General features: G+C 35.4%; 2 protein-coding genes across 4 annotated transcripts; both read left to right on the forward strand.

Annotated features, from left to right (window-relative positions):
• Positions 1-2,740: 2,740 nt before the first annotated feature.
• LOC110930070 (enhancer of rudimentary homolog) lies at positions 2,741-5,664 on the forward strand. Its single transcript, XM_022173295.2, has 4 exons — positions 2,741-2,879; positions 3,567-3,663; positions 4,599-4,719; positions 5,371-5,664. Exons 1-4 carry the CDS (start codon positions 2,775-2,777, stop codon positions 5,459-5,461), a joined length of 414 nt encoding a protein of 137 aa, XP_022028987.1. The 5' UTR covers positions 2,741-2,774; the 3' UTR covers positions 5,462-5,664.
• A 2,858-nt stretch (positions 5,665-8,522) lies between these two features.
• LOC110930071 (cyclase-like protein 2) lies at positions 8,523-11,977 on the forward strand. Of its 3 annotated transcripts, none has more exons than XM_022173299.2 (6): positions 8,523-9,037; positions 9,173-9,217; positions 10,616-10,688; positions 10,806-10,903; positions 11,041-11,111; positions 11,698-11,977. In XM_022173299.2, the coding sequence occupies exons 1-6, from the start codon at positions 8,689-8,691 to the stop codon at positions 11,821-11,823; spliced, it is 762 nt and encodes a 253-aa protein (XP_022028991.1). In that variant the 5' UTR covers positions 8,523-8,688; the 3' UTR covers positions 11,824-11,977. The 3 variants fall into 3 exon arrangements, with proteins under 3 accessions (XP_022028991.1, XP_022028989.1, XP_022028992.1); XM_022173297.2 differs by lacking the exon at positions 11,698-11,977 and adding an exon at positions 11,309-11,667; XM_022173300.2 differs by lacking the exon at positions 11,698-11,977 and adding an exon at positions 11,335-11,667.
• Positions 11,978-13,371: the final 1,394 nt, after the last annotated feature.

Below are 13,371 nucleotides of genomic sequence, written 5' to 3' on the forward strand. Positions count from 1 at the left end.
TTGATTTAACTGGAAAAATTAATTGGTTTATGGTCAAAGGACATAACGTGCAAGATTTTAAAACAATAAGTGCAAACTCATCAATTTTAAAAACAAATGACACCACTTGAAATTATGTATATACATAAAGAACAAAATTTGCAATTCACTCTAAAATAAATAAATGGATACTAGTTTGGGTCATGACCACACCCTTAGAGTAGTGGTTTTGGTTGGTGAACTAGAGGGGAGTGACATGACGCTGACGTAGAGGGTCATGGTGGTCAACCTATAGCCTTATTGATTTTCCTATTTATCTTTAGATTCAACTTAGCATTTCCAAAACCTAAGGGGACCAATCTAAACGTATTCTAAACCATTGGGTTGTTACTGCATTTTCCCAAAACCTAAAAGAAATATTAAAAAAGGGTAAATTACATTTTCCGTCCTTTATGTTTGTATCAAATTGCAATGGATACCCTTTAACTTCAATAATTTTTTGTTAAAAGCATTACACTCTACGTCCTTTGATTCTAACTTGGTTAAAATTTTCAGTTAAATATGGCATGTGCCCTACTCATGAGGGTATTATTGTCTTTTTACGTTCTAATACAATAAAAAAAAGATTAAAACTACTTATTCTTCAGTTCTCTCCCTCTCTCACTCTAACACCCACCACCACCACCATTAACCACCCACCACCACTCCCTCTCTACCCCCTCCCCTCTTTCTATCTGTCTCTCTCTCACTCACAACCAAACCCAAACCACTGCGCGTTCAATCGCGAAATCTGATGTTCAATCGAGAAATCTGATAAAGGGACGTCGACGGATAAATCTTATAAAGGGGCGACTACGGATTTTGAAGGTAAACTATAAAGAAACCTGATGTTAAATCGAGATTGAGTCATTGTTCTTTAGTTTGAAGGTAAATCTAATGTTCAATCGAGATCTGTTACTCGTAGGTGAACCGGGTTTGGTGGTGGGCTTTGGCTGCTGAATGAGAGGGTGAACCGGGTTTGGTGGTGGTGGTGGGTTTGGATGGGTTGACTGTGGGTGGGATTAGCCGATTAGGGAGGTGGTGGGTGGAGGACGGTGGTGGTGATGTGGTGGTGAGGGAGATGGCGATTTTAGAGAGAGATAGATAGAGGGTGAAGGTGGTTGTTAGGAAGCTGGTGGTGGTGCTCATGGTTGGGGCGGTGGTGGTGATGGAGATGCAGATGGTTGTGGCTAGAATGGCTAATTTTGCTCGGTTTCGAAACATATATGTTTATTCTTCTTCTTCCTTCCTGAACAAGATGGTGCATTAATTCAGTAGCTAGCGTTGATAAATTTTGATTTTACTTGGAAAATCATGCTTTTAATTCTAATCGGAACAACTAGGATCATAAGATGCTTCTTGTTTTTGGAAACAGGGTCAACAAATAGAATCTAGGATCAAATGACTAAATTGCCCTCATATGTAATACACATGTCATATTTAACTAAAAGTTTTAACTTAGTTACTCCTAAAGGACCTAGGGTGTAATGGGTTTTCCAATTAAAGGACTGTGACTGTAATTATTGAAGGTAAAGGGTATCCATTGCAAGACGATACAAACATAAGGATTAAAAGTGTAATTTACCCTTAAAAAAAGGGATTTTTACATATTTCCCCCTCCTAAGCCTCCTTATTACATATTTCCCCAAACCATAAAATCAATTACATATTTCCCCTTTTTTTGATAAATTACCTAACTACCCTCAATTACTCCTCCCCCACCAAAGCATATAATCAATTCGTATAATCAGTTCGTCTTCCAAACCCCTACACGCGACCTTTCTTCTCCTCCCCAACCAAAGCGACGTCGACATCTTCAGGTATCTATCTGTTCTTCGATTCTTACAGGTTCATCGATTATCTATCGGTGTTGTATCTTTATTGTGACTTATTTAATGGACCAAATTTCATATGGTTCATCGATTATCTCCCCCACCAAAGCTACGTCGACGTCTTCAGATATTAATATTTTGCTGTTTGAATAGTTTCCAATCTGCATTTCACCGTGGCAATAAATCTTAATTTTTCATAGGTTTTGTGCTTAGCTAATTTCCACTGTCCATTGGGTTGTCTTCTATCGTAGATTCTACATTATCCGTTGATATGTATTACAATGGCAATATGAGCTAATTTCATATATTAACTTGTTTCATATATTAACTTGTCTCACATATATTTAAAGTTTCATTAATGTACACTGATTGAATCCACTTGTTTCATATATTTAAAGTTTAATGTCAATACTGTACTTTCTTGACTTAAAAGGAAAACTATAATATATGCCTGTTTTCGTAAGACCTTAACGTATAGCTTGTGTTTATTCAGTTACAATCGATGCTATGGTGGTGTTTATGGAAGATGATATGGTTGCCATTAGCATGTGAAATTTAAAGTCTTATTGTATATGAATCAGGTGCTTTTTGGTATCGTATTTATGTTTTTTGAACGGAAATTATTATGAACAAAATTTATGTTTTTATTATTAGAAGAATTGGGGTGATAATACATAAATTGGGTAAATATGTAATTGATTTTACATATTAGAGTGGGGAAATATGTAAATATTCATTTACTAGTTCATTAAGGGTAAAATAGTCATAAATAAGAGTCATTTTAATGAAAAGGGGAAATATGTAATATATATCAGTTAGGGAGGGGAAATATGTAATTGATTTTATGGTTTGGGTAAATATGTAATAAAACAGCTTAGGAGGGGGAAATATGTAAAAAACCCTAAAAAAAAACCCAGCACCCGAATGTTACAAAACCATAGTGCGAAGCAATTCTTCTTTTTCATTCATAGAAAAAGACGAAGAAGACGACTTACATACCTCCGGTCAACCCTCTGCGAATCTCTAATGGTGAGAAACACACACTCTCACTCTTAATCCATATCATGTATCTATATGCACATACATCTTCTATATCTATACCTGTTTTAGAATCTCCTTCATTACTTGCGTATAATCTCAAATAATTTTACAAACGAATGTTGAATCGGTTTCGTTCATAGTTAGGTTTCTCATGTGTAATTTGATCATATGCCTGATTTTAGAAGCGATTTCATGATGTTTGTATCGGTTAATTAGTGAAGTTTTGCAAACCCTAACAAAGTAACAAACACGTTGTTGTTAATTTCAATTTTTATGCTTGAGATGTATCTGGTAATGTAAATAGTTAAATTATTGTGCTTTTGTGTGTATCGGTGCTGCCGGTTAGTTAGGTTTTTTTTTTTTTTTTTTTTTTTTTTTTTTTTTTTGTGTGTGTGTTCTGTACTGGTTTATAGAATTATAGCTCAAGTGTAGATGCTTTCGGCTTTCGGTGGTGATAGGATGGTTGACCGGGCGGTATTTGTAAGATGATCTGGATAAGTTATGCTGTTGGAAATGATTGTGGGCGGTTAAGATGAGGATTTTATTTTTGTAGGATTTTGGTGTGGTGAATAAGTGGAATGATGTGAAGTTTTGGTAAATTTATATGTGTTTTTATATTTGTGATAGTTTTTTTTTACTTCTGCTGATTGTTTACTGTTGTTTGTCTGGATGCAGGCTAGTAATAAGCACACTATTATACTCATGCAGACTTCTCATAACCGTGCGACTAGGACGTTTATGGATTATGAATCAATAAGTCAAGCAATGGATGGTATGTGTAGGTTATACACTCGGTTTCGAGAATAAAAGTTGATAATTTGCTGTTACATATTTTTTATAATACTTCTTTTCTAAATTATGATCCATAAAGCAGTCAGGAGGACTGGTTCCTACCTTAGAATCGTTGCTAAAAGATATAAAGTTTTTTTTTATTATTATTTTTTATTTTTTATTTTTTTACAAAGAAGAAGACAACTGAGCCAATCAGAGGTCAAAATGGTTGAAACATATTGAAGTCTCTAGAACTGTTGTACACGTGTACTGCGGAACATTAGTAACATCCATTATCAGAATTGCTCCTGTTTATAGTAGGACAGGGGATGTGATTGGTTTTCACTGATCTTTCCGCTGTATATGTTTGGAAAACTTATTAGAGGCATCCCTCTTTTTCTATAAAGCAATTTGGAGAATAGACTCCCTGAGTGCTCCGACGTAATTAAGATTATATTATTTATTTCTTTAAAATTTAGGGACTATATGTTATATTACTAATGAGTAATGAAGGAAAGTAATGGAAAAATATTACGAGGGGATTAATGCGAAGCATGTTTACTTTTATCTTTTATTCAGAAACACTTAAACATAAGAGGTAGAGTTGTATTAACTGTAAAGTTATTCATTTTAAAGTATATACATTGTTCACCCATACATTCATGAATTGAGCAGGCAGCTTATGTGCTGTTTTAAGTGATTTACCATATAGATGGTCAATGGTATCAATAATAAAAAAAATAGTTTATACATCAGAAATAATTTTATGAGCATATCATGGATAGCAAGAATGTAAATATCAGTCAGTATGATCAGTTAGATTTTCAGTTCTGATTGAAAAAAATGTGCATACATACAATACAAGTAGTATAATTATATTGTATAATCTTCTACTGTAGTGCAATAATGTCTAAATCATGCATATCTTATGTGCAGGTATATGTGCACTCTATGAAAGGAAACTCAAGGAACTGAATCCAGTTATGAGAAATATAACTTATGACATTGAAGATCTGTATAATTTCATTGATGGCCTTGCTGACTTGAGTGCTTTAGTGTAAGTTTTTTATTTCTCATTCTTATTAGTGCAGGTATATGTGCACTCGATGGGGGTTGAGGTAGTCGGAGTTGGGTGGGGGTTGAGGGAAAACACAGAGTTGAAGAGGAATGGGGTGGGGTGGGGGTGGGGGTGGGGGTGGATGGGTTAGATATTTGTTAATGTTATAAATATTATTTTAATAACAAGGGTATTCTAGTCATTTCACACCCACTTAACACCAAAAACTAACCTCCATCCGCTCCAGGGACTATCCGAGAACGAATTTGCCATAGTTGGGGACTATAGCTGTAATTTTGAAAATGTAGGGACTAAAGGTGAAATCGGAGCAAACCACAGGGACTGTCAGGGCACTTATAATTCTATGACAACGATAGTCTACCATTTTGAATAAACTCATTCCTGAAATGTATTTTAATGCATTAAATATGAGTGCAAAGCAATAATAGGTCTTGTTATGCATTAAATTGTGCTTTGGGGACCCAATTAACTTGTCCCTAAAATGTGTTATTTAAGCTTTTTTCGATTAAAATAACCCAAGTTGCCCCCCTTTAGAACTAAACATGTCAAAATTGCACCTTCTACTTTTTGTGTATATTTAAAATACCAACGTTATTTTTGTCGCTAAATGAATCTCATCTTGCCTTGCAGTTATGATCACTCTCTGCAGGCATATCTTCCAAATGATAGGCAATGGATCAGACAAAGGATGCTTAACCACCTTAGGAAGTTGGCTCATTGATTGGTGACAATCGTCTTCTGTATATCATATCAGATTATTATTGCACTTGTATTTTACCTAACTTCAACCTCAACTGCACTCTCTTAGATTTGTAAAACTTTGGTTTGTGTCTCAAGTGGGAAAGTTGTATGTTGAATTATCAACTGGTTTGTGTCTCAAGTGAGAAGTTGTATGTTGAATTATCAACAATCTGGGATTGCTCACTAAATCTACTTGTATTAACTAAATGCAATCAAGATCTAGCTTTTTGAGTGTAAAATACAAAAAATATTATTTAATTTATGTATCATAAGATAATAATCAATAATAAACAGTTTAATAAACGATCACAAACATCCCCTTAATTTTTTTGTTAGACTATCCACTATGGTGATTTTTTTCTTCAACTGTTTGCCACGTGGCTAATAAGACAAAAAACAAAGCAATTTTTTTAATTAAAAATATAATAATGGTGAACAACCTGTTGTGTGCTCAATCAAGGGTTGCAACCAAAATATATAATATTAATTATTTTCTTCTCTTCTCTATTTAAAAATTAATTATAAAACATATTTATTTAATAAAATATTGGTTTTGGTTGGGTTGTGTTGTGTTGTGAATGGGAGTGAAAAAATGTATTGGTTTGGATTGTGTAAGTGGAAGAGAGAGAAAATAGTTTTTTAATAAAAAATTGGGTTGGTTTAGGTTATGATAGTGGATAGTCTTAGGAGCAAAAACATTTCGTAAAATGTGCACATTTTGGAGTATAAATAAGTCACGTTGAACAAGTAAAAACTCGAAACAAGTTGAGCTCGACTCAAGTTCGAGCTTCACATAAACATCACATAACCAACTTGGGTCCAAGTTTTGTGTTCTACAAGTGTTTAGGAGTGGAAGAGTAAACAAGGCTATTATTAAGTATGCTTTGAAAAGCTACTTAAGGAGCAATGAGGTTTTCTCAGTTTAAATATGGCCACCTATCTTTACTTATAAACACTCGCCATAGCTTACGACCCGTTTCTTATGTATTCGAGACGTTATAATCCCAGCGGGTGTTACTGCAGTAATCCTAGGGTAATCGAGAGGTTATAATCCGACCCGTTCCTCATGTATTCGTACTTTTATGGTTTTCGATCGATGTAAAACACGTTTTTTCATTTGATGTTTTAGTTGCTATACCGAGTATCGGCACTGTAATGAAGCTAATCGATACCGATCAAAACCGAATTCCAGGTGCATCATGTGGGGAATCCCACTAGTTATTATTTATAATTTATAAGTATAATATAATAAAGAATAAGTATATCTCGTAAATAGAGGTGTATAAATCGTCTTTTTTTTTAAAAACCGGTTCCGGGGCGTGAATTTCTGACACGACCCGAAAACCCGACACGAACCTAACACGAAATTCGTGGGTTTAGGTTTAGTCTAAACGGGTTCGGGTCAGTTTCAGGTTGAACCCGCGAACCCGTTTAGGTTAACGGGTCGGGTTCGGGTCAACCTGGTCGGGTTGGCGGGTTGACCCGTTTAACACATTTATACTATATTATATTTTTTTACAATATATTTTATGTCATAAATTAAATGGACTGTGTATTTTATGCAATGATTATAACTTAAAAAGATAAATTAACATAGATTTTATAATTTAAATATGATATTATTATATACATTTGTGTTTTTAAGTAAATTTTAATTTTAATATATTAATTTCAGAAAAAATATAAAAAAAATTCGGGTTGAACGGGTCGTGTTCGGGTCAACCCACGAAACTTCGGGTCGTGTTCGGGTTCTTATGTATGATACGATTTTCGGGTTCGGGTCGGGTTCGGGTTTGTGTAAAATTTCCGGGTTCGGGTCGGGTTGAACCCACTAACCCGCGAACACGACCCGTTTAGCACCCCTAGTTCCGGTTATTAACTGAACCGGTTTTTTTTCATCAAAAAGAAAAACCGTTTTTTTATAACCGGTTTTGGTTACTAATTGTTTTTTTTTACTCAAAACAATAACCGGTCCAACCAGTTAGGGTCGGTTTTTAACCGGTTTATTCAAAAAAACCGATTTTTTTTTCAGCTCTACTCGTAAGTCGGCTGCTTGTTTGTTTGTTTTACAACCTGACAAAGATAAAAGGGTGCAGTTTCTCTGGCTTCTGGCCACCATGAAGAACGGCTCAATCGCCAGCAATTCGAATGAAATTGCCGACACACGCTGGGGCCCACGTGGATGCTTCAGGACACGTGTATGATCACTATTTTGATGCGGGTTTTGGATATTGACACACTTGCCCTTCATGTTTTTAAAGGTCAGATCAAGTGGCCGAAAATTGTTGATGCATGTAACCTGTTTGATTAAATGCCTCAATGAAACTTTGTTCTTTTCTTAGTTGGTTTCACAACTTATATATATTTGAGTTAATAGCCAAAATGGTCCCTGAGGTTGCTTACTTTTGCCACTTTAGTCCAAAATCCAAAATTTTTAAATCTGGGTCCCTGAGGTTTGCATTTTGTTGCCATTTTAGTCCAAATTTCAAAACTCCATTTTTTTTACTGTTGCAACCAGCCTATTTTGTCCTTTTGTGCAGGGGTATTTTGGTCATTTTTATGAGTTATTATAACAAACTCAGATCAAGAACCCAGAATACCCCTGCGCAAAACGACAAAATAGGCTGGTTGCAACAGTAAAAAATGGGGGTTTTTGAAATTTGGACTAAAATGGCAACAAAATACAAACCTCAGGGACCCATATTTAAAAATTTTGGATTTTGGACGAAAGTAGCAAAAGTGAGCAAACCTCAAGGACTATTTTGGCTATTAACTCTATATATTTATATGAAATGAAGTACCTACTATCTTCTTATAAAGACAACAAAAAGAATTATAATTATAAGATTAGTATCAAAATAAAGTTTGTTTCAATTTAACATCAAGAAAGAGTACAAGTTTGATGGTCTTATTGCTCTTTTATGATATTCAAACTAATTGATTTGGTCAGGATTAGGATGTCAAGATCAAGAAAACGACCCTTATTTAAAGTCCACCAAATGACTCATAAATATCTAAAATATGAATACGTATTTCAGATAAGTTTGACAAAAAATTGCACAGTTATTGGATTTTTGTGACTTTTATTTGGTCATAGATGACGGCAAACACAGCCGCCTATATAACATGTGCAGTTCGATCAATCTTATGTTTTAACCCCTTTTCTTAAAGATCCTTATCAACTGTCCAACGTAGTGATTTGGAAATATGAATCCTCAGTTGATGTTTCTGATGTTGTTGTTGTTACCTTGTGTTGTTTTGTCATCACAAGATAGTGAGTTGATTCCTCCAAGATGGGATGTTTATGACAATGGGAAAATTTATGATATTACTCACAGGATTACTGCAGCAACACCCACTGGGATCTCTCAAACTGGGATTGGGGAAGATTACCTTAGACTCCATGACAGTATGAGGAACGGGTCGGATTACAACTTCTCGATTATTAAGTTGCCTGCTCATTCTGGTACTCATGTTGATGCACCTGGGCATTTTTATGAGAATTACTATGAAGCCGGGTTCGATGTCGATAGTCTTGATTTGCGGGTGCTCAATGGTATTATTTGTTATTAACTTGTTGTTTTCTGTTTATGAACTTGATTAAAACATGGTGTTGAAAGTCTTTTCACTGTAATAGTTAGTTGTTACTATTCATCAAGAGTCTGAACACATGATATTGTTTACTTTACAGGTCCAGCTTTATTAGTTGATGTTCCAAGGGACACTAACATAACAGGTATTTACTTATTTAATTACATATTTTACCTTTAACCTTGAATTATTTATGTTGGGTACATTTGTTTTAAGTACTTGTCTTCGAGGATGGCGGTGGTGTGTGTGTTTGGGGGGGGGGGGTGGTAAATTTATGCAAAAGAATTGTTCTTGATGTAGCAACCATGCTATATGCTGTTCAACAGAGCACTCTGAAGTCTGTTCACTGTTGGACCACAGGGACATTAACTCAAGAATAATCACCTGATATTAGTATAATTTTTTAACTCTGCAATGGGTGCTGCTTGCATGTGCGACCTAAGCAGTCAATAGCGGTGCTATAGCGGTTAGCGGACCTCAGGGTGTGTAGCGGTCCAAATAGCGGTGGCCTATAGCGGGTCCGCTATTAGCGGCGCTAAATACCGCTATTTGGCCGCTATTTGCTGCTATTTGGAAACCTATATAGCGGTTATAGCTTCAACTCATTAAAAACCCAAGTCAAAGAGTGTACTGCTTGGTCCTTAGTTGCTAGGTAATAATAGAGAAGAAATGGTGGCTAATCGAAGTTGCTGAATCGAACCTTACATGCTGATCGAACCTTACCTTCCCTGCTGTAACCAGAACAGAGCATCCATCATCATCATTGTCTAAAGAATGTGTATCCGGGAACAGTGTGAATGTGGATGCGATCGTTCCTCTTGCAGCAGTGAAGAAGAGATGGGGAGTGGGAAAACGGCGTATGATGAAAGTGAGGATGTTTATGGTTATTTAAGTTTGGGTATTTTAACATATAACCCCCGGCCCTCCATCTTCATTAGTTTATATTTAGTCCTCATACTTGTGAATTTATATATATTTTTTCAGAGATATATTTATATATATATAAAAATAATAAATTATGCATGGTATAAAAATTACTGCTATACCACCACTATAAACTATATGTCATATAGCGGACCTTGACCGCTATCCGCTATTTTACCGCATTAACTGCATCGTGTGCGACAGGGCCGGCCCAGAGCAAGTGCTGGGTGGACGACTGCTCTGGCCCCAAATCGAAATAGGGCCTGAAAAAAATTATAATTTTTATATGTATATTTAAAAAAAATCTGTATGTTTTTAAAGAAAAAAACTTAAAGCGTCTGGATTTATGAACCAAAAATGTTAAAGCCCAATTGTTTTGAAGCCCAACTATTTTAGTGTGTAATGGATTAATGACTTGGCCCAAATCAATAAACAAACATAACGGATTAATGAATAGGGCCCAAATTTTTTTATCTCGCACAGGGCCAAATTATTATTTTTTTTTGGTGTGATTTTCGGTGACGGCCCTGATGTGCGAGTTCTGTCTGTAGTCTGTACAACATGTGTTACTTAATTTCTCCTTGGGTTACTGTTGATTACTTGTTAAATTATTCTTCAGCTGAAGTAATGAAGTCGTTGAACATTCCAAAGGGAGTAAGGCGTGTGCTTTTCAGAACATTAAACACTGATAGGTAACGGTAACCTCCTGTCACTGTTTATTTTAACTAGGATTAATAATCATATGGTGCTATTATTTGTTCAGCCTTTTGTTTGGATCCATTTAATAAACACTTGATCATTAATTTCAGGCGGCTAATGTGGGAAAAGCGATTTGACACAAGCTATGTGGGATTTACGAAGGATGGAGCCCAGTGGCTGAAGGACAACACTGACATCAAACTTGTTGGTAATTGAACATGTTTGTTTAGTTTTAGTTTAATGTTCTGTCTGAAAACATTTGTTTTAGGAAATATCTACCATAACGGCATAACCCTATCTTGGTTGTGTGCATAACATGATCAGTCGTTTGTTCTCATTTTGTAGGTACTGATTACTTATCAGTTGCTGCATATGATCATCTGGTTTCTGCTCATCGTGTCTTCTTAAAAAACAGAGTAAGTCAAATACTCACTTATGTAACATTGACTCAGACCATACATACGAATGACAAAAGAACTAGTCACCTTATGTAACATTTGACTCAGAACATACTTACAAACGATGTTTGATTAGTTATTATTGTATACCTAAAATACCCTTCAATAATGACAAGAACGTATCAATCTAAGTCAACTACCGAAATCATGACCAGGCTCAACATGCTTTTTCCTTTTCCAGCGAGATTGCAACTATAAGACGGTGTGGTTTGTTACAACTTACATTTAACCATGTCGCGCCGCATCAAAACTATATTTTTGTGAGGACCAGTATGAGTAAATGTGTATTTGTAACTTCAAAACTTCTTAGAAATGGAAATACTGCAAATATTCCTAAGCTGCCGTAACGAAAAATCTTGCAAACTCATGGGACATGATACGTATCTTCCAACTGAGAAATGTTTTTGCACAAACTCACACAACTCAATGTTGTGTAAATTTGCTGGTATTTGTCTAGCTGAAACTATTAATACTGCTATGTTTTCAATGCTGTGTAAATTTGCTTGTTATTTGTCTAGTTGAAATTGTTAATACTTGCTTGTAGGAAATCATTCTTGTTGAAGGTTTGAAACTTAAAGATATAGAAGCAGGAATATATGATGTCCATTGCTTACCATTAAGGTTATATGGAGCAGAAGGATGTCCCATAAGATGTGTGCTCATCAAGTGATATTAGTAATCATATTGGTATGCAAAACATGCTCATAAATAAAGATCATTTTATTTTTACTAATTTTTGTATTTTAGATCTGTTGTAAGCATCACTTCACATTTGATTCTGAATGTCATATGAGTATTATTTCATTTTTAGTTTATAATTGACACAACTTCAAAACAGTTGTCCCTTACTAATTAATTTGAGTAACAACGTTGTAATTTATATAAGTAACAAGAGTTAAATGCATGGTTGGTCCCTGTGGTTTGCAAATATTGCAGACTTGGTCCTAGTGGTTTACTAATTACAGAGTTGGTCCCAGTGGTTGCAAATTTTGCACTCGGGTGATCCTTATCACTAACCCAGGTTAATTTTCTCAGTTAAATATATGCGAAATGACTAGATTGCCCCTGAACAATAAAAAAAATAAAAATAAAGATGGCCACCATCATCTTCTTCCTACTCTCTCTCTCTCTCTAAAACCCACCACCATAGGGCCACCCTTATCTTCTCCAATCACCAATCATCACCGTCATCTCCCCACCCCAGCCCCCAATTTTTGACAAACCACCACTCACGCCACCACATAAAACCACCTCTGCCACCACTTGCAATCGAATCTTATCAACTGATTATATTTCGTCTTCTTCACTCCATCGATCACACCATTTCTACCGACACATCGTAGTAGATCAACTCAACTGATTCAATCACAGAGAGATGAGGGAGATCATCAGCATACATATCGGTCAAGCCGGAATTTAAGTCGGCAATTCATGTTGGGAGCTTTACTGCCTCGATACATTTTAGTTCGTTTTGAGTAAATCTGTGTGTATGAATCGATACATTTGTTGAATCTGCTGTCAAATACTGTTCGATTTTCGTTCTTTTTGAATAAATCTGTGTGTTGAATCGATTTAGTTTGTGTTTTGGTGAATTTACTGTCAAATTTTGTTCAGTTTTCGATCGTTTTGAGTAAATTTGCGCGTATATGAATCGATTTAGTTTAGGTTTTGGTTTTGGTGAATTTGCTGTCAAATTCTGCTGTTAATGTTCATATCAAATTTGTTTTCTCTTTATGATCCATACTCTGTTTTCGTTTGACGATTCTAAATTTTGTAGCTGGTTCTAAATGGTAGTGGCAGAAGATGAGGGTAGGCTATGGTGGTGGGTTTTAGAGAGAGGGGGGAGGAAGAAGATGAGGGTGGTCATCTTTATTTTTTATTTTTTATTTTTTTTATTATTCAGGGACAATCTAGTCATTTTGCATACATTTAACTGAGAAAATTAATATGAGTTAGTGATAAGGATCACCCGAGTGCAAAATTTGCAACCACTGGGACTAACTCTGTAATTAGTAAACCACTAGGACCAAGTCTGTAATATTTACAAATCACAGGGACCAACCATGCATTTAACTCAAGTAACAATGTTGAAGTATGATGATGGTACCAATTCCAATACTCCGACTAAACATTGCATCACTTGAACATATTTATTAGACTACAAGGTATGGTGATGGACCATCCTTGGAGGATGATCCGCCACGTAGGCGACACGTCA

Source organism: Helianthus annuus, chromosome 3 (genome assembly GCF_002127325.2).
Source record: "Helianthus annuus cultivar XRQ/B chromosome 3, HanXRQr2.0-SUNRISE, whole genome shotgun sequence".
In the NCBI taxonomy this organism is placed as follows: Eukaryota; Viridiplantae; Streptophyta; class Magnoliopsida; order Asterales; family Asteraceae; genus Helianthus; species Helianthus annuus.

Coding starts and splice junctions, on each gene's coding strand:
- LOC110930071 (XM_022173297.2), top strand. CDS start 8,689: ATGAATCCTCAGTTGATGTTTCTGATGTTGTTGTTGTTACCTTGTGTT. Junction 9,038..9,172: donor TGATTTGCGGGTGCTCAATG/GTATTATTTGTT, acceptor TTTACTTTACAG/GTCCAGCTTTATTAGTTGAT. Junction 11,112..11,308: donor GTGTCTTCTTAAAAAACAGA/GTAAGTCAAATA, acceptor AATCATGACCAG/GCTCAACATGCTTTTTCCTT.
- LOC110930070 (XM_022173295.2), top strand. CDS start 2,775: ATGTTACAAAACCATAGTGCGAAGCAATTCTTCTTTTTCATTCATAGA. Junction 2,880..3,566: donor CCCTCTGCGAATCTCTAATG/GTGAGAAACACA, acceptor GTCTGGATGCAG/GCTAGTAATAAGCACACTAT. Junction 4,720..5,370: donor GCTGACTTGAGTGCTTTAGT/GTAAGTTTTTTA, acceptor CTTGCCTTGCAG/TTATGATCACTCTCTGCAGG.